Source organism: Antechinus flavipes, chromosome 2 (assembly GCF_016432865.1).
Source record: "Antechinus flavipes isolate AdamAnt ecotype Samford, QLD, Australia chromosome 2, AdamAnt_v2, whole genome shotgun sequence".
Lineage (NCBI taxonomy): Eukaryota > Metazoa > Chordata > Mammalia > Dasyuromorphia > Dasyuridae > Antechinus > Antechinus flavipes.
The window spans coordinates 407,238,994-407,259,226 of NC_067399.1; the positions used below are offsets into that span (position 1 = coordinate 407,238,994).

The 20,233-nt window shown below is 37.6% G+C and overlaps 1 protein-coding gene across 1 annotated transcript in view; it reads left to right on the forward strand.

Moving 5' to 3' along the window:
* The window catches only part of CYFIP2 (cytoplasmic FMR1 interacting protein 2), a 143,228-nt gene that overhangs the window by 14,125 nt on the left and 108,870 nt on the right, over positions 1-20,233 (forward strand). The window contains exons 2-4 of the mRNA XM_051978795.1: positions 12,103-12,242; positions 14,426-14,515; positions 19,153-19,230. Of these exons, the coding sequence (XP_051834755.1) occupies positions 12,126-12,242; positions 14,426-14,515; positions 19,153-19,230 (285 nt within the window). The 5' untranslated portion in view covers positions 12,103-12,125. The remainder of the gene's footprint in view (positions 1-12,102; positions 12,243-14,425; positions 14,516-19,152; positions 19,231-20,233) is intronic.

Genomic DNA, 20,233 nt, shown 5'->3' on the forward strand with positions numbered 1-20,233 from the left:
TACTATTATTATCCTTATTTTTAGGTAAGGAAACTGAGGCAAAGAGTAAGTATATGGGCTAGAGTTACAAAGCTGGGGAGTCTTTGAGACCAGATAGTTAGGTACTAGAGTGATAGAACACGGGGACTTGGAGTAAGGAGGACCTAAACACAAATATAATCCTAGACATTTCCTAGATGTGTGATCCTGGGCAAGTCAGTTATCTCATTTTCATCATCTACGAAATGAGTTGAAGAAGGAAATGGCAAACCTCAATATTTTTGCCAAGAAAACCTCAAGAAGTCGTGACAAAGAGTTGGACATAATTTCCTGAGTTTAGACCTAATGCAATTTTAAAAAATGAAACAGTTTCTGCCCTCAAGGAACTTAATGTTCATTTGTTGGGGGAAAGGTGCAGATTATGTAAAATGACAGTTAAATACAAAATATGCACAATATGGATACAAAGTAATTTCCAGGGAAATGGCACTTAGATCTTAGGGAATATCAGGTAAGGATCAAGTTGGTTTATTGGAAGATTATGGCATGTGATAGTGGTGAGGAGGGAGGGCATACCAGTCATAGCAGAAAGCCTCTGCAGTCAAAGAGGTGAGGAAATGGATTATTTGGGGGGAGAAGTGAATAGCGAAGGAGCTAGTTTGGCCAGACCGAATGAAGGAGAGTCATGAGAAAAAAGCCTATAAAGGAAGGCTAGATCCAGACAGTAGTCTTGTTGTTATTCTTGCTGTTATTGTTGTTGTTATTTATCCTTTGTTCTCAAAGAGGATCATCACATCAGGAAGGTGATACCATGACATGCAAGTGAATTGGGTTTAAGTGAAGGAAGGCTGTGTAAGGAAGGTCCTATAAAAGTCAAAGAAACAAATTTGCTTTCTCTTTTAGAGAAAAAGGAAGTTTCTGGAGCTTTTTGAATGGGGGAGTAATATGGCCACCCCTGTACTTTTGATATATCAATTTGTCAACTATATGTAGGATATATTAGAGAGCCATGAGATGCATGAAAACTAATACCTGCACAAGAGTGATGAGGACCTGAATTCGGGTGGTGACTGAATAGAGAGAAGGTCTTAAGCTTGGTTCTTTTGACTCCAAGACCAACGTTCTTTGTACCATGCAACTTATCCCTACATCATTTATGTATAGATGGATACTCTATATGCTATGTAACTGTGCATACCTGGAATTCAGATAATTTTGTAACGAATGAGCACGTTGGGATTAGACATTTGATCAAGAATAGCATGTAATTATTTCACAAAGTAAGGACTCCTGGTTTCTCATCCCACCTGTGCCATTATCTGAGGTGAGTAATTTTCCTTCTCTTTTCTTCACCTATAAAAAGAGATAATTAGACTAGATAAGCCCAACAACCTTTTTTGTATCTGTAGCATCTCTAGGGCTATCTCCCTGTAACATGTTCTCCACTGTTGGCTCCCTGGGAAATGATCATCCCCAAGGTCTGTGGGTCTGCATTCCTGAAACTGTAATTTACAAGCTGCCACTAATATTTTTACTTTTAATAGTGAGACAGAGGACATAATTAGCACAAAGCAAAGATATTTACTGAGGTGCCATTATAAGAACAATAGAAACCACTAGGTAAAAGCACTAGCCTGAGAGTCAGAAAGATCTGAGTTCAAATCCAAGCTCTGTCATTTCCTAAGTGTGTGACCCTGGATATCTATTAAACTTTTTTGGCCTCAGTTTTCTCATTTGTCAAATGTAAATTATTATGTCTCCTATGTTGAAGGGTGATTGTGAATATCAAATAAAACACATGTATACATATACTATGTGTGTGTGTGTGATCTTCTTCTTTTAAAATAAGTAGAATAGTTCTCTCTGGGGGAAAGAGCAGGTTTCTCGGGGGAGGTTTTCTTGGAGACAGCCTTAGTATCAGTTCGGATCAATACCCCAAATGCAGCCAGCTGGTAAAAATACAAACATTTATTTTCTCCTTCCAAAATAGCCTGGCTAGTTGAGGCCTATCTCTCTGCTTGGTTCCAAGAGCTCTTGCAGATTGTCCTTTGCTTTCTTCTGCCTCCAGCCAGTACAAAGATGGAATGAATCTCTTGTCTCCTTCACTTGGGGCTCGGCTAGCTTTCTGGTGAGTCTTTCAGACCAGCTTGGTCTCAGTGGGGGAAGTGCAGGAGCCCAGCCACCACAGTGGTGTGAGATGAAGACGAATCTGGTTGTGCCTCTGAGAGAGCCTTCTCAATCTTCCGCTGAACTCTCGACTGGTAGCTTCTTCCTCCCAAAACTCTCCTTCCGCCACCAGCCAGCCAAGTGGAAAATATTCTCCGGAATCACTCTTCACTGGCTTATATATGACTCTTCTGAGAGAATGGGATTATGGGTTTTCTCCCATAGTGCTCTCTGGCCCTAAGAGCTTTAAGGGAGGTGTGAATTCAGATATCTCATACTAAACCCTGAAATTTCCCAAACGTGTGAACTCCAAGGAGTAAAGGTACAAACACAAGCATTGTATCAATTAGTTTTACTTAATACCTTGTTTCAGGTTCTGGCCCAAAACATCTTCTTGTAAGATCAGATCAATAATCTATCAATTCTAATGAGTTAGCAGTTTGTAAAGATTCCAACACATGTGTACATTTCTTTGAAGGTGACATAAATGTATATACATATATGCAAATACCCATAAACATGACACCTGCTCTCTCACAAATGCACACAACATTACTAGGATGAATGGGGACATCTGTGGAGTAAATTATTAAGGAGACATATACTTATGGAACACACGTGACCAATACAGCTCTGAGTCTGCAGATCCTGATATCCTTTTTTTGTGATGTCCTCATTTTCTCCTCTGTATACATCATCTTTGCTTGCCATGTCCTTATGATGGTCTCCCCAGGCTTTCTCCCTACTAGATAAGGTCTTCTGGGCAAGTAGTTCCACTGGAAGATGCCAGGGCTGATGGCGAGGAGCGAGGAAAGAGAATCTCCTTCCTTCCAGTGTCCATTTCGAGAATTGAATTCTTCTTCTATAGGTGGCTCATTTCTCAGCTGTTAAAGTTCATCTTTGTAACAGCTGTCTCCTGACAACTGAATCCAAAGAAATGTTTCTTGCTTTTTAAAGAGCCACTAGGACCTGGCTAATTCTTTAATCATCAATGTCTAGCCTGCTTTTCAGTTCTATCAAGTTTGAAAGAAGGATTTCTTTGCACTTTATAAAGGAATAACAAAATGTTGGTACTTCTATGCATTTCATTTAATAGTACATCACAGGCAAGGAACTGGAAACTGAGTGGATGTCCATCAGTTGGAGAATGGCTGAATAAGTTATGGTGTATGAATTTTGTGGAATATTATTGTTGTATGAGAAACGGTCAGCAGGATGATTTCAGAGAGGCCTGGAGAGAGTGAAGTGAGTAGAACCAAGAGAACATTGTATACAGCGACAGCAAGATTATATTATGATCAATTCTGTTGGATGTAGCTCTTGTCAACAGCAAGGTGATTCAAGCTAGTTCCAGTGGTCTTGGGATAGAGAGAGTTATCTGTACTTAAAGAGAGGACTGTGAGAATTGAGTGTGGATCACAACATAATCTTTTCACATTTTTTATTATTGTTGTTTGCTTTCATTTTGTTTTCTTTCTCACTTTTTTCCTTTTTGATCTGATTTTTCTTGTGCAGCATGATAATTTTGGAAATTCATATAGAAGAATTGGCCATGTTTAACATATATTGGATTACATGCTGGGAGGGGGAAGGGAATAAATTTGGAACACAAGGTTTTGTAACGGTGAATGTAAAAAACTATTATGCATGTGTTTTGAAAATAATAAGCTTGGTAAAAAAAAAGAAATAAAAATAATATCACATCACAGGAAAGACAAATATCTAAATAGCTAGCACAAAATAATAAGAGAACAAAATGTCATTAAAGAGATAGGAACAAAAGACCATGGGTGTTCAAAAGAGAGAAACTTTATATTTGGTTGCAATCAAAAGAAATTTTACATAGGAAGGTATATTCCATCTAGGCACCTAGGTGGTATAGTGAATAGATCACTGGCCCCAGAGTCAAAAAGTTGTTGTTCAGTCATGTCTGACTCTTCATAACAGCAATGAGAATGTCCATTCTGCAAAATTGCTGATGCTTCCTTTTCCAGATTATCTCCATTTTACATAAGAGAAACTGAGGCAAATAGGAGTAAAGTGACTTGCTCTGGGTTACACAGCTATTAAGTGTCTGAGGCTGGAATTGAACTCAGAAAGATGAGTCTTCCTACTTCAGGCCAAGCACTCTATCCACTGCACCAATTATACCCCGAAGTCATAGTGGCCTGAATTCAAGCCTCAGACACCTAATAATTATATGACACTGGGCATATATAACTTAACTCTTATTTGCCTCAGTTTCTTGTAAAATGTGGCTTATAATAGCCCTATTTTCTAGAGTTGTTGTGTGGATCAAATGAGATAATAATTGTTAAAGCACTTAGCTAGTACATATTAAGCAATATATATATACATATACATGTGTGTATCTGTGTGTATGTTAGTATTTGATGAAAGGAGTTAGAGTTGAGTTTGGGAGAATATTCTAGGCCAAGGAAATTATGAACAAAAAAAAACAAAGATGGGAAGAAAGGAAATCACTAATAAGTGATTAAGTCTGGCTAGAGTTTAAGATCTATGGAAAGGAATAAGGGGAGATAAATTTGGAAAAATAAATTGGGGCCACAACATGATGAGTTAGGACTTAATTTGGTGAATAATGATGAATCATTGAAAAGTCTTGAGTGACATGATCACAGCTGTACTTCAGAAAGATTGTGCCTAGAAGTTCAGTTTCTGGCTAATAAATCAATGAATTGAATAAAATCATCTTGGCAGCTTTAAAAGAATTACAAAAACAGGTACCATCCAGGTAAAAGAAAGCAGAAGTGATGACCAGAAAATCTGGGTTCTATGGAAGGTGAATATAATGGAATATTATTGCACTATAAGGAATGGGAAAAGGCATGGATTCAGAGAAAGCTGAGAAAATGTGTATGAACTGATTGATGCAATGGGAAGTAAACAGAAATAGAATAATTTATTTAGATACTATAATATAAAGAAAGACAACTTTGAAAGACTTAAGAATTAGATCAATAAAGTAATAGATCACAATTTCAGAAGAGTGATTCTGAAAGAAGCATGTTTCCCACCTATAGATAGAGAGGGGATGGACCATAGGTACAGAATGAGACATGCATTTTTAGACCTGACCACAGTAGGCATTTGTTTTGTTTGACTATGCTTACTTGTTACAAGGGAGAGCTTTTATTTGGGGGACAAGAAGAGTTTGGAAGGAATGGGAGGAGTTGAAGAGATTTTTAAAAGAAGAAAGAATATAATGAAACATAAAAAAACAAAAAGAGATGCACAAAAGAAAGGCAGTGTTTGTACTATCCTATTAAATATAATATTTATAAGTCTATACATAATAGATTTACAGTTTTACACATAAACATCTTTTTCTGTCCCTTGATTATTGAAATTTCCATGTTTTTCAGGTTTATAATTTTTTAAAAACGTTAAAGATTTGTAAAGGGCTGAAATTCTTAAAAGATGGGCTTGAATCAGATAACTGAGCACTTAAAGCTAATTACTTATTGGACAATGATTCTATCAGCATATGTTTGGGAAAATGGCCCTTCTCACTGTTCTGTGCTGGCTCCATGTTTGGTGAACACAGATAATCATAGGAAGGATTAAGGGGTGGAGTGAGAGAGGCAAGAGAACTACACTTGGCCATAGGACAAGGAGGAGAAAAGTGTGGAGATTCTGGACTCTAGAATCAGGGAGGGATCGTTGGCAAAACTCCGGGTGATTTTGTCCATCTCCTTCACTTCTCCCCCTAAAGACCGAGGTCTTTTGCTTACCCTGACTCTGGCTGATCCTGAAGCCTCCAGGGAGCTAGCTTGGACTTCACAAAGATCCTACTCTTTTTTCTAATTCTGTTTCTTATAACAGTGTAATCCTGGACAATTCTCTTTACTTATGTCAGATGGAAATGGGACTGTTGTGCATGTGATTAATAAGAGTGTAATTTCTTTGGAAAGTCACCAGGTTTACATAGCATAGCCATACACTATTATTTATTTGGGGGAGATGGAAGAAAGTATCAAGGCAGGGATCTGCTATTGTATCTGTCTATGTATGGCATTCCCAGTATGGAAATTCATTCCACTAATGAAGATTGCCTGATGGTTTGTAATTCTTTAAGAAAACATGGGACACTAAGAGGTTAAATGACCTGTCCAAGGTCACACAGCAGGATATGTGTGTGTGTGTGTGTGTGTGTGTGTGTGTGTGTGTGTTCTCTTAAAACAATTTTATTTTGGGTTATTCTGGTACTGGCCTTCTATCCACTAATTTGTGCTGCCTCTCATTCTTACTATTATTTATAATTACTCTTTGAGCTTCAGAGATGAAAATTTTAAGATTATTCATATCAGAGGCCTTGAGTACCCTTGCTTCCTATCCTATAAACGAAACTTTTCTCTTTTTTCCTTCCAGTACACAAATAGGTGATTCTAATACAAAGCCATGTTAGCAAGGCTGGGACTCCCGAGGCCAGAATTTCTTTGGTCCCACAGCCAAGTTCCCACAGTGCCCTTGTCGACTGCTCCATGTTCCTTTCTCCTGCCATGGCCAGTGGCAGTTGTCAGCACTGGAGCTGAAAATGTATCACCAGCCTTGTCATCTCTGTATCCAAGGATACTTGGGTTCCTGAGCTGTACCAGTCCACAGCGTCTGACTTGCCTATTAAGACAAATCTGTGCCCTCCCACACATGGAGAGATTGCATTTTGGGCTTATTTCATGTGCAAATGGTAAAGAACACGAATCATCTTCAGTAGGAAGTTTCCATAATAGCTTGGAAACCCAAGCAAGACCATATAGGCAAACTTCTCTTTGGGCAATAGCCAGAGATCGCTATGTAAAGTCGATTTTGGGCAATTGAAACAGTATACATGCTGTACAACTGTGTGGCCTGGCACCCAAGGTTCCAGCCTAATTTCATAGGATTTACCTTTTACACTATTTTTATTTTACACTATTTACTTTACACACTATCCATCACAGGCAATGAGACTATGACCCATTCCCCTAGTTTTGTTCCATTGCTTTCTGTCTTGGAGCACTCGCACTCTTGTTAGTTATTCCTCAGCCTTACACTTACTCCCTTCTCATTTCTGCTCATCTAATTCCTTCTTCCTTTTTGAAGGCTCAACTAAATTGCCATAACTTCCAATGAAGCTTTCCCTTGATTTCTACAGCTGAAACTTCTCCCTCCTCAAATTTTTCCACAGAACTTGAGGTCTCTCCATTACCATGTGACAACCTACCTAATCTTAGGGGCATCCGGTTTAGGTCCATCTCTGGTAGAATGTAAGTTCCTTGAGATCAGTAACTGTTATTTTTGATTTTTTTAATTTCTGAAATACTTTGAGCAGAGTAGGTGCTTAATGAACATTTATGAATTTAATGGCACTTTTAAGTTTTTTTTTCTTTTCTGGATGATATACAGACTGCAGGGATTTTTGACATATAAGTAAATTTCTCTGGTCTCCTCCACGTGGTTCAGAGATGTATATAATTTCAGAAATGATTGCAGCTTTTGCAGAAGGCCTAAGGATCCTTTAAATGTGTATGTTTACATATATTGGGGCAGCTAGGTGGTGCCATAGTGCATGGAGAACTGGGCCTGCAATCAGGAAGATTCATCTTCCTGAGTTCAAATATGACTCCAGATTCTTCCTAGTAGGGAGACTCTGAGCAAGTCACTTAATCCTGTTTGCTTTAGTTTCTTCATTTATAAAATGAGCTGGAGGAGGAAATTGCAAAGCACTCCATTATCTTTATCAAGAAAACCCCAGATGGGTCACAAAGAATTGCCCCAGACTGAACAATAATACACAAGCACACAATACTCTTGATTTATCTGTTTTGTAAATTTATTCATTCATTCACTCATTTATTTATTTATTGACTTTCAACACACAAGATCCTAGATAGTTCAACCACAAACACTTCCACCCCACTCCCTGTTTTACAGATTAAAAATTTCATGGCCAGTGAAGTAAGGGACTGGCTCCACATCATGTCATACAGCTAGTTAAGCAGGCTTTAAGTCAAGTTGACCTAAGAATCATAATCAGGCCTTTTGATTCCAAATTCAGTTATTGTTCTTTCCATTCCTTTCCTCAAGGGTCATTCTGGGGTTTGTTTGTTTGTTTTTGTTTTTTTAATGAAAAGTTTAGGGACATCCAGGAGAAGAAACCAAATATCTAAATATCTAAAAACAACCCAAAAAACTAAATATCTAAAAAAATCAGAGAAATTCTGAATTGAAGGGGACCTTATCAACTTTGTTTTATAGTTGAGGAAGAAGGGAAATAATTAGCCCAACCAGGATCTGTGCTTTGCCCTGGTCTGTTGACTGCCAGGCCAGTGACCTTTTGCCTTTACCACCCTGCCTCCCACCTCCCTGGATGTTGCCCAGTGGGTGGTACCGAGAGAACAAGGAAGGAGAAGTTGCTTTTGAACATGGTATGCCCTTGTGAGGCTGTGGCTTTTAACTGTTACCACAGTTCATAACAGGAAGGTGTACTCACAAGAGCACTTAAGGGTGAAATAGTCATCTTCACAGGAGTTTAGGAAGATTCTTTTGATCTTCAGGTGCAGAGACTATTGGCCAGTCCCCCCCAAATAAGAGTTCAGTCCTGTCAGAATGTTACCTGCTTTGGCTTGGTCTCAACCTCTGGATTCTGCTCTTATGTGGGAGATTGGGATTTTTTTTTTTTTTTTTTTTTTTGGCCTTTTCTTTCCTATTTTTTGTCTTTTCTTTTTCTTTCTTTACCTCATTCCTTTGTTGTTCTTTTCTACTTCTTTCTCTCTTAGTCTCTCTCTCCCTTCCTTTTCTTTTTTCCTTCTTCCCTTCCTCTTTCCTTTTTTCTTCTTTCCTTTCTTTTTTCTTCCTTCTTCCTTCCTTTCTATCTTTTTCTTCCCTCCCCTTTCTTCCTCTTCCTTTTTTCTTTCTCCCTCTTCTTTTCTTCCTTCCTTTATTTTTTCCCTCTTTTTCTTGCCTCCCCTTTTTCCTTTCTTTCTCCCTTTTTCTTTTTTCCTTATTTCCTTTTTTCTCTTTTCCTTTCTTTCTTTCCTCCTTTCTTTTTCTGTTTTCTTTCCTCGTTTTCCTTCATCTTTCTTTTTTCTCCCTCTTTTTTCTTTCTTTACTTTTTCTTTCTTTTTTCTCCTTTCCTCCCTCCCTTCTTTCCTTCCTTTTCTTTTCCTTTCTTCCTTCTTTTATATCTTTCTTCCCTTTTTTCCCTCCCCTTTCTTCCTCTTATTTTTTTCTCCCTCTTCCTTCTTTTTTCTTTTTACCTTCTTTTTTCTTTCTTTCTATTTCTTTTTTCTTTCTTCCTCCCTCTCTCCATTCCTTTCTTTCCTTCATTCTTTCTATCTTTTTTCTTTTTCTTTTGTTTCCTTTGTCTTTTCTTTTTTCTCCCTCTTTTTTCTTCCTTTCCCTTTTCTTTCTTTTTCCCTCTCTTCTCTCCTTTCTTTTTTCCTTCTTCCCTCCCTTCGTCTTTTTCTTCTTTCCTCCCTACCTCCTTTTTTCCCTTCTTTTCTTTTTCCCTCCCTCCCTTGTTCCCTCCCTCTCTCTTTTCCCTTCTTCCTCCCTCTCTTTCTCCCCCCTCTATTTCTTTCCCCTCTCTTTCTTTCCTTCCTCCATCTCTTCCTTCTTCCTTTTTTCTCTCTCTTCCTTCCTTCCTTCTTCCTTCCTTCCTTCTTTTTCTTCCTTCCTTCCTTCCTTCCTTCCTTCCTTCCTTCCTTCCTTCCTTCCTTCCTTCCTTTTCTTTCTTTCTTTCTCCCTTTTCCTTTCCTTTCCCCCTTTCTTTTATTCTTTCTTTATTTTTTCTTTCCACTACTTATTAGAACTAATCCAAGCATGAAAAGAGAGATTAAAATATGATTGTAAAAGGAAAGAGAATGAGGCCAACATTAAATGCATGATTGGGTTTTTCACCAGCCTTTAACACAGTGGTGTGTTAATCAAAATAAATAAATAAATAAAAGAAAGAAAGAAAGAAAGAAAAAGAATTCAGGTTTCAATCCCAGGTCTGGTATTTACTAAGTGCATACTCTTGGACAAGTTACAATCTCATATGTCCCCAGTTTACTCATCCATAAAATAAGAGGGGTGAACTTGACTAGGCGTTCTTAACCTGAGGTTTATAAACTTGGAAAAAAAAACTGAATAAGCATTTTTCAATATAATTGGTTTCCTTTGTAATTTTACATAGATTATTTTCTGGGGTTGGGGATAGAAAAAGGGTTCTTAACCTTGGGTATGTGAACTTTAAAACAAATTTTGATACACATATTTCAATATAATTGGTTTCCTTTATAAGTCTATGTTTTTCAATTTATGCATCTTCAAACAGACTACCAAAGATGTTTAGTGCACCAAAAAAACTTAAGAACTCCTGAACTAAATAATCTCTTAAATTTTCTCTCAGTTCATGAAGCAAAGTGAGGATCATAGTTCCCCTATTCTATATTGTGGTCATTTAATTGTAACTTCTGATTTAATCAGTATTTAAAATCATTCACTTCATTTCCTTTCTCCAGCATCAAATACATTGACATTCAGGAATGAAACTCATTTTCTGAAAAATTCCTTTCCACTTCATTTCAGATCATCTGAGCTCTGTACTCTGCCAACAAGATCTTATCCAGGACACAAAATTTCCTGTTTGGCCTCCTTTGATTGGTGTGCCTCTCTAAACACCTATGTCCAGAAACAATTTTTTCCCTTTCTAAAAAAATAGTTTATTTGTCAGAATTTTAATTCTTTTATTTTAAAATATATAGAGAATTTATTTTTTAAAGGAAGAAAAGCAAAACTCATAACAAATTTACAGTCAATCAAAATACCTACATTGAAAATGCCCCCAAAATATGTCACATTCTATGTCCTGAGTTCATCACCTCTCTATCTGGAATCATTATCGATCCTTATGTTGATCAAATGTCTTAAGTTTACATAGTTATCTTTTAAATGTTACTGTATAAACCATCATCCTGGTTCTGCTCACTTCAGTCTGAATCAGTTCATAAAAATCTTCTCAGCTTTTCAGTATTTAATTTCTTTTAGACTAAACCTTATATTTGTACAAGCTTGGGCAGTGTGTCATATTTGAAAGACAACTAGCAGCACATAATGTCAGGATCTAAATCCATTCCTTCCTAGTTGTGTGTCCATGAATAACCCACTTAACTATTCTATTTCTCAATTTTCTCCCAGGTGAAATAGAGGGTGTATGACTTTAGAGGAATGAGTTTACCTCTCTGTGTCTGTTTATTTACATGATGGGCCTAAAAAAATAGTATATTTGTAGCTAGAAGACTAGAGTTCGAATCTCAATGTGACAATTAATTGCTGAGTCTTAACTTCTTCATCTATAAAATGGGTGAAGTACCTTACAGAACTGTTGTAACAAAAATATTGGGAAAATGGGAGTATTACTATGATAAAATTAGGGAGATTGAAAGAGCTCATTTCTGAGGTCTCTGCTAAGTCAGAGGATTCCCAAATTCACAAGTTCTACACTCTGGGACAGAGGTTCTTAACCTGGGATCCACAAATTAAAAAATATTTTGATAATGATTTCTATGTAATCATTTTCCTTTTTAATATAATATATAGATATTTATAAATTTAAAATGTTATTCTTAGAAAGGCTCCATAAACTTCATCAGATTACTAAGGGGATCCATGACACAATAAAAGCTAAGAACTTCTGACCTAGAATATATAGTCAGAAAGGAAGTGTCTGTGTAGGTTCCTGGTTCCCATTCAACATATGCTATAAACTCGCTTCTCTTGGTCACTTAGCAGGAACCATCCCCCCAGGAGTTCCTTATGAGGAATCACTAATTACAAGAATTGATTGCAAGGCAATTTCCCCTTCCTCAGCTTGGCTACAGTGTATTGGCTGGGGAGTGGAGATGGGGAGGGATTTCTGGCAATACCTGAGGTTTCCAAACGTTCTGTCCTCTTCCCTCACTTTGGAACCAGAACAGAACTGAGACGCCACAACCATGACGACGCACGTCACCCTAGAAGATGCCCTGTCCAATGTGGACCTGTTGGAGGAGCTGCCTCTCCCCGACCAGCAGCCATGTATCGAACCTCCACCATCTTCCATCATGTACCAAGTAAGTGCTTTCAGAACCAGTGCCAGAACATCAAAGCTCAGACATCTCCTGACACGATCGATTCACAGGCAGATGGGAGATTGAAGGAAAAGGTGGAGACCCAGGCCTGCATCAGGGAAGTGAAAAGTGGTGTTAAGAGGGGCAATCCCAGGTGCATTTTAGGAACGTGTATGTTGAGAGTAAAGTCATGGCAAATCTTATTCTACCTAGTCAAAGTTTAAAAATTGTTCTTCCTCTGCAGATTATTATCATAGTCTCTAAACATCCACAATAATGTATGCAACTTGCCTTAGTACAAAATAAATCCCTGTGGATTGTGGAGAGTAGACTTCTCTGTCTTGAAAGATATGTGCATTTATTAAAAGTTGTATTAGAAAGTGTACCTTGCTATAATACCTGCTTATGGTGCCCTAGGCAGCTGTCCATCTTTCTTGCCCTTAGACTGGGCTCTTTTGGGAGGAATAAACTGTAGTGTGTATAAAAGGACCTTCTCCCCTCTCCTGTTCTGCTGTGACCCCAAATAACTACTAACTGCTCCAGCTGCTGAACCAATCTCAGCTTTAGCAGTATTGACCTCATGAATTAAATATTGCAATTTAAAAACCCCTGGAGCCCAACTGGGTAATTACATTTTCTTCATGTATGTGAAAAGCTCTTGCTCCCTAAAGCGGATAATGGCTTGGGGAGCCTGGGTTATGACTGTTTGTTTTAACTTAAGTGCAAAGAGAATGTTTATAATAAATATTGATTGGCTTACCCAAGGAAGCAAATGCAACTGGAGAAGTGTCTTGATGCAGATGCAGTTAGCCTTGCAAATAGCCAGTGGCCCAGTCACTCTGGGCCACTTTCCACCAGATTGGTTTATTCATTTGTCTCCCTATGTACTTCCTGGTGGGCTGATAAATAATTTCACTGACTATGGATTGTCAGTGAAATATACTTACTTCCAATATTTCAATACTTCAGTATTGATCATTCAGTAAGCATTTAGTAAGGACTTATTCTGTGTCAGGTGCTGTGTTATAGGCTAGACATACAAAAATAAATAGTTCCCGCTGTCAAAAAGGAGACACCATGTACACTTATAAATACACATAGAATATATTCAAAATGCAGGGTCACCTAGAATAACCTCCATGCCATGAATTTTTTTAAAATTCATTTTTTAATAACTATTATTATAGTTATTATAACTATAATATGTTATAGTTATAACTATATATATTTATATATATAACTATTTATATGTAATAGATTTCCTTTTTAATCTAATATATGAATATTTATGCATTTTGAAAAGTTATTATTAGAAAGGCTCCATAAACTTCATCAGATTACTAAGGGAATCTATGACACATTAAAGGTTTATTGGAAGGAGGACTTTAAAGGAATATTTTTGCCTAAGGTTCTATTCCATTATAATAGGTATGAAATTAACCTCCTATTGACATAATACTTATTGTAAATTAGGTAGCTCAGTAGAGAAGAGTGCTAATCCTACCTCAGATACTTATGAACTGTGTAAACTCGAATAAATCATCATCATCCTCTCTTAACTTCAGTTTCCTCATCTGTAAAATGGGAACAGCACCTACTATCTGTTGTGAGGATAACATGAAAAAACATGTGAAGTTCTTTGTAAACATCAAAGTGCTGCACAAATGCTAACTATTAAGATCTTTATGATGTAGATTTGAATAGCACACCTAGTCTGACCCAATAGAATACAAGCTTATTGAGGGCAAACTTTTTCAGTTTTGTCTTTGTACCTCTTGCACTTAGCACAATTCCTGGCACAGAGTAGATGATTAAATGATTAGCTGGTTGATTGACTATCCCTTGGTGGTAGAAATGAAAAGGGCAGGGCAAAAATTCTTTCCTTGGAAAGCCCAATTTTTTTTTTCACTTTTGATAGGGTAATTTTCTGGTTGGGGAGAATGCCATCACTCCCAAGTGCTGGAAGATTTTGCTTGGAGACCAGTATCCCAGCAGTTCCCTTAAGCCTGATTTATAAAGATTATGTCACAATGACCTGTTCTATTTCAGCTGGATATTGCAAACTCTTTGATTTGTAGAAGCAGTGACATACCTGATCACCAAACCCACTCAGCAGAAGATATCCAGTGCCTTAGAACTGTTCTCTTCTGATCTGGCAATGACTTCTAATCTTTGGGTTCCCACAGGCCAACTTTGATACAAACTTTGAGGACCGGAATGCCTTCGTGACGGGCATCGCGAGGTACATTGAACAGGCCACAGTGCACTCCAGCATGGTGAGTCTCTGTGGGCACACATATACATGCAGATTTTGTAATCTGTAAATCCAGATTTTGATTATGACACTCATATTCACCTCTATCCAGACCATTCACCGTGGGCAGTCTAGACCAGAGGTTTTCAAACTTTTGTTTTCCGTATTCCTTTAGAAATTTTTGAGGACTGTTCAATGAGTGTTTTTTATTTATGTGGGTTTTATCTGCCATAGAAATAAAAATTAAAGTTGAATTTTTAGAATTTCTGAAAGGGTTTCAGGGACTCCTGAGATTCTCTGGACCACACTTTTGAGAACCGCTGCTATCTCTACCCAAGCCTATTTGAGTAAAACACAATGAGCTGAAATTCATTTAGATTAGATTCTTTTTGTAAATTGTATGTATGTGATCTGAAGATTTGAGCAATCTCTTCTATCAGCAATGTCCTTCAAATACTGTCTCTATGACTTACAGGGATATGTATGCAGAAGTAGAATAGGACCTTAATCTCAATTAGTAATTGGTTATTATATGAGACAATTAATTAATTATTAATTGATTAATAATTGATCATGTTACTCAGAACAAGTCATTTAACCTCTGTCTTCCTCAATTTTCTGTATTGTAAAATGGGATAATGAAAGTATTCACCTCATTGGGTTGTAGTGATCAATGAGATATTATTAAAGTGCTTAGCATAGTGCCTGCTTTATAGTGGGCACTTAGTAAATATTAATTCCCTTTCCCTTTCCTTATTCCTATCCCCACCCAGGAAGTAAGAAAATTATTTGATTTTTCTACAGAGCCATGAATTTATATTAAGCTTCAACATCACAGATTTCTTATTTATTGTTATAGAGTAAGGGCACCATGAGCAAATGAAATAGCTTACAGAGAAATGGAGTTTAATTTTATCAAACCTTTCATCATGACTGCTTGGAGTCAATAAAATAGATTGATGAAAGCTAGGTTTTGTATGTAATTTTTCTTGCCCTTTGGAGATGGGGAAATAGGTATAGCAGCCAGTGCAAGGGGGAGGAGAAAGAGGAAGAAGATATTGCATGAAGTATGTCAATCAGTTGAGCATTCTTTCATGAGGGTGAACCTTCAGAATAGAATTGAAAATCTTTTCTATAGTTAATTCTGAAATATTAATAATGTCACCTATACTCTAAAAATATTGAACATATTTTTTTTTAATTTTTAAATACATTTTTTTTTGTGGCCTGTGTAGGACTTTTTTTGTTTTTTAATATTGAACATATTTCAAAGAATTCTTGAATTTCTGCTCTTGAAAGGACCTTGGGATCCCTTTGGAATAATCCCCTCACTTTGTAGATAATAAAACACAAAAATGAACAATTAAGTGGCACAGTGGATTAAGGCCTGGAGTTAGGAAGACTCATCTTCCTTGTTCAAATCTGGCCTCATATAATACTAGCTAAATGACCTTTTGGGAAAAGAACTCTGCTGCCTCAGTTTCCTCATCTGTAAAGTAAGCTGGAGAAGGAAATGGCAAACCACTCCAGTATCTCTGCCAAGAAAACACCAAATGAGTCTTGAAGCATTAGACATGACTAAAAAACAAACGAACACCAAAAAATGAGATGTCGTGCTAATGACATACAGCCATTTACTAAAAGAGTAAGGACTATAATCTGGATTTCATCAACCACAATCCAGGTTTTTTCCCACTCTAGCAGACTACTCCACCCTGTTCTACTAAAAATTTAAAAATCATTTTTGCAATCATCTAGATTAGACAACTACAATAAAGCACTCAGAAAGACTGCTAGATCATAGATTTAAAGCTGGAAGGGGCCTTAGAAATTATCTTAGTCCACTCCCTTAATTTATAGAAAAAGAAACTGGGACTTGGGGAAATAAAATAGCTTGTAAAAAGTCACTTGGGTAGGAAGTGGCAGAGCCAGTATTTCAGCCCAGATTCTCCAACTCCAAATCCATTCTACCATGCCACATATTTAGTGCAAGTTGCTAGGACTTTGAGACTAAATTCAGTAAATATATAAATTAAGCCCAGCCTTGGTGGGGAGGAAGAGTATTTTTTGATCCAGATTTGTGATTTCATCGGTGTAGAAAAGTCACCAGTGTGGATACTTCCGCCTTTGATACAGATGAGCAACTGGTCTGCTATTTGTTTACCTGAGGACCTAAGAAGTTGACTTGCCCATGGTCACACAGATAGTATGTGTCAAAGACAGGATCCAAATCCTGATTATTTCTGATTCTAAGACTCTGCTGGCTACACCATGTTGTCTCTTGAGGGGATGTCAGTGAGGTATAAGACAAAAGACCTGTATTGAAATCCTAGTAGCTCTGCTTCTGTGTGACCTTAGGCAGTCACTTAATTTTTCTACCTCAGTTAATTTATGTGTAAGATGAGGGAGTTGGGTTAGGTGACTTCTAAAATTCCTTTTATTTCTTTAGCCTACATCCATGTCTGCACAGCATACAATAATGTAAGGGACACAAGACTAATGCAACTGCAGATGGGTACAATACAGCCCATGACAAAGTGCTTTATTGATAATAGCCAAGGGCCCAGACTATGATCTAAATAATCTAAGGACCTGGAGAGTCCTTGGCAGTGTTCAATGTCAGAAATCAGAATATGCTGCCATTCAGAAGAAAATGAATGTCCTCTCATCCACATGTACAGTGAAGCAAAACAATTAGCACAGGCAGCTCTCGCTCTGTAAAAGCGCCTCCTCCTCTTCCTTTATACACATGGAAACTCCAGAGCCTCCTCCCAACAACTTCAGCCTAGATATGGTCAGCACCCACTCTATTAGGACAGTGAAGGAATGGGGGGAAAGGTTAAGTGGTATTGGGTGGAAAAAAAATCTATCTCATTATAGGTTCCCTTTTTTGATGTGAACTCTGGGGGCAGATGACAGAACTATGTCTATGTTCTGATTCTTATTCTACCAGCTGCTCTTTTGTGGTCTTAATGCAAAGTCTTTTGGGTTTTTTTTCTCCATTTCTCCCTCCCTTTCCTTCCTCCTTTCATTTTTTTTCTCTCTTTTCCTTTTTTTTTTTTGCTTCTTTTTCCTCTTCCTTCCTTCCTTTCTTCCATCTTTCCTTCCTCCCTCCCTTCCTCCCTTCCTCTTTCTTTTTCTTTCTTTCTCTCTTTCCTTCTTCATTCCTTCCTTTTTAAAGCACTCAGCTTGGGAAATGAACATTTATTTCTAGACAACATTTGCTCTAAAAGGTAGAGCAGTTTAGAAAACCTAACTTCTACCAACTCCCAACAATTTGCTTGCTATATGTGCCTATGTTGATAGTCGGTAGCAATAAGTATTTATTAGGCAATATTCTAGATGCTATATTAAGTAGTGAGAATACAAATAGAAGCAAAATGAAGACAGTTCTTGCTTTCAAGAATCATACAGTCTAATGGGATAATGGGCAAAGAGAAAATATAAAGGGGAGATGGGAGATGGGAGATAAGATACTCTTACACAGAGGCATGACATCGAAGTCTGACTTTAGCTGGGAAAGAGATGAAGGTTTGCTGGCGTAGGCCCCTTTCAAAATGGAGCTTCTCCTCTCTTACAAGAGGAACTCACTAATGGAAGGTGAGGGCCAGTATGGCAGAAGGATGTTTTAGGATGGGAAGAGATAGAAGTAGATGGATGTTCAGGATGAGGAGGCCTCAGATGCTAAGGGAATTTCCAGAATGAGACTATATTTGAGACATTATACTGAAGTTTGGAAGTCAGAAGCAGAGACAGGAGGGGGATGAAAGTTGTGTCCCTTGGACTGCTCCCTAATATAGAAGCTCTGAGAGGAACTCATTACTGGAGAAAAAGACCCACATGGAAGAGGGAAACTCCAGGGTAAGGAGGCCCCAGGTACCAAGGGAGTTCCAGCGTGAGACTGCAACTGAGACATGGGGTTAAAGTCCAGAAAGTCAGAACCAGAGATAGAAGGCAATAGGTAAATTGGTATAAAGAGAATTAGTAACTAATGTGTGATGAAGTAAATGCATTTTGTGATTTGGATTTTATTATTATTCACTAGATCTAGGATTCCACTAGCATAGTTTACTTCCAACTTCCAGGAAGTATTCTGTAACTTAATAATTTTAAACAGTTTTCTAACACACTAAAAAGCTAAATGACTTAGCCAAGATTACAGACTAAAGTCTTAGGCCAGTTCTTTGTACAGTACAGAATTCCACATCTCTTTTTAAAATTATTACAGATCAACAAATAATCTGTGTAATTTTACTTTTTCTGATGCATGTGTGGTTTGGCAGTATAGATGGATGGATAAATAGGTGGGTGATAAGTAGGTAGATAGATATATAGAAGAATGGATAAGTGGGGGAGAAAGAGAAAAAGAAAGAAATGGATGCTAGGTAAGTGGATGGATGGATAGCTGGATGGATGGATGAATGTGATAGATGCTAAGAAGCTATGATGTAGAAGTGGCCAGGAGGAGGGATGATTTGCTCACTGTAGTCTTCTTATTTGTGCTGAATTTCAATCAGACCATTTGTCTGGAAATTAGACTCACTCTGGGAGCTATTGGGGTTCTAAACAGGGGTTTGGTGGCTTCTTTTAGAGTCTGGGGAAGTACGAATTATTTCTCCTCTAAAATCCCAGAAACATAGAAGTTTATCTCTATTTCAGAATGAAATGTTGGAAGAAGGGCATGAATATGCAGTCATGCTTTACACCTGGAGAAGCTGCTCCCGGGCCATCCCCCAGGTAAGTAGCTTCTTAGAATATGATCCTCTTCTCCTTCTCCTTGCCAGTGGATGCTATTAAGTAATGCTTTATACCAAGAAATAGTCATATATAAGGACAGACTCTTTTCTCAGACAGGAGAGGAATTCAGAGAGCTTTACAAAGAAGGTCACTGTATTTATGGGGTGGAAAAGTCTTAGTAATTAGCTAGTTCAACCCCCTTATTTTACAGATGAGAAAACACATCTCAAGGAGATGAAGTAATTTGATCAAGATTACTCATGCCAGGATTTAAACAGATTTTTTTTTTACTCCAGATTCAGTGTTCTTTCCACTGTGTGTGTCCCTGGAGGAGACTGTAGTCTAAGTGACTTGGTTTTATTAAATTTTTGTTCCAGATTTCATTAGTATAGGCCCTCTCCTTGAGGAAACTCCTGACAGGAAAAATTGGCTATTGTTCCATAACCTCTGCTCTTAACAAATTGAGTGGGGGTGTTAAAGGTTAAATGATTTGCCCACAGTCACTCTACCAGTGTGTGTCAGAAGGATGAGCCCAGGATGCCCTAACTCTTTGGCCATGCTGCCATGTTATTTTTACATATCAAGTAAATGCCTATGATTCACAAAGAGAATGAAAATTAAATGGATTTTTTTTTTGTTCCTTAACAAGTATTCCTTCCTAGTCTGCCCAGCTCTATGTGTGAAATAGGTTTTTCTTTGTGAGCAGTGTGATAGAAAAAAAGGAGTACTATCTGGAATCACAGCATTTGGGTTCTTATGAAAACTTTACAATTTATAGCTCATATCATCAAATCAGTTCACTTCTGTGAGGGTTTCAGTTTCCTTACTGGGGAAATTGTGGGGTTAAATTTGACTGCTCTAGTTCCTTTTAGTTCTAAATCCTATAAACTTTGGGTGGGACAGTGGAGATCCTTGGATGTGCTCGAGCCAGCATGAACCAGCTCCCAAAACCCAGTTGTTAAATTCTTATTGTCTACGTTTACATCTTGGAAACTCTAGAAAT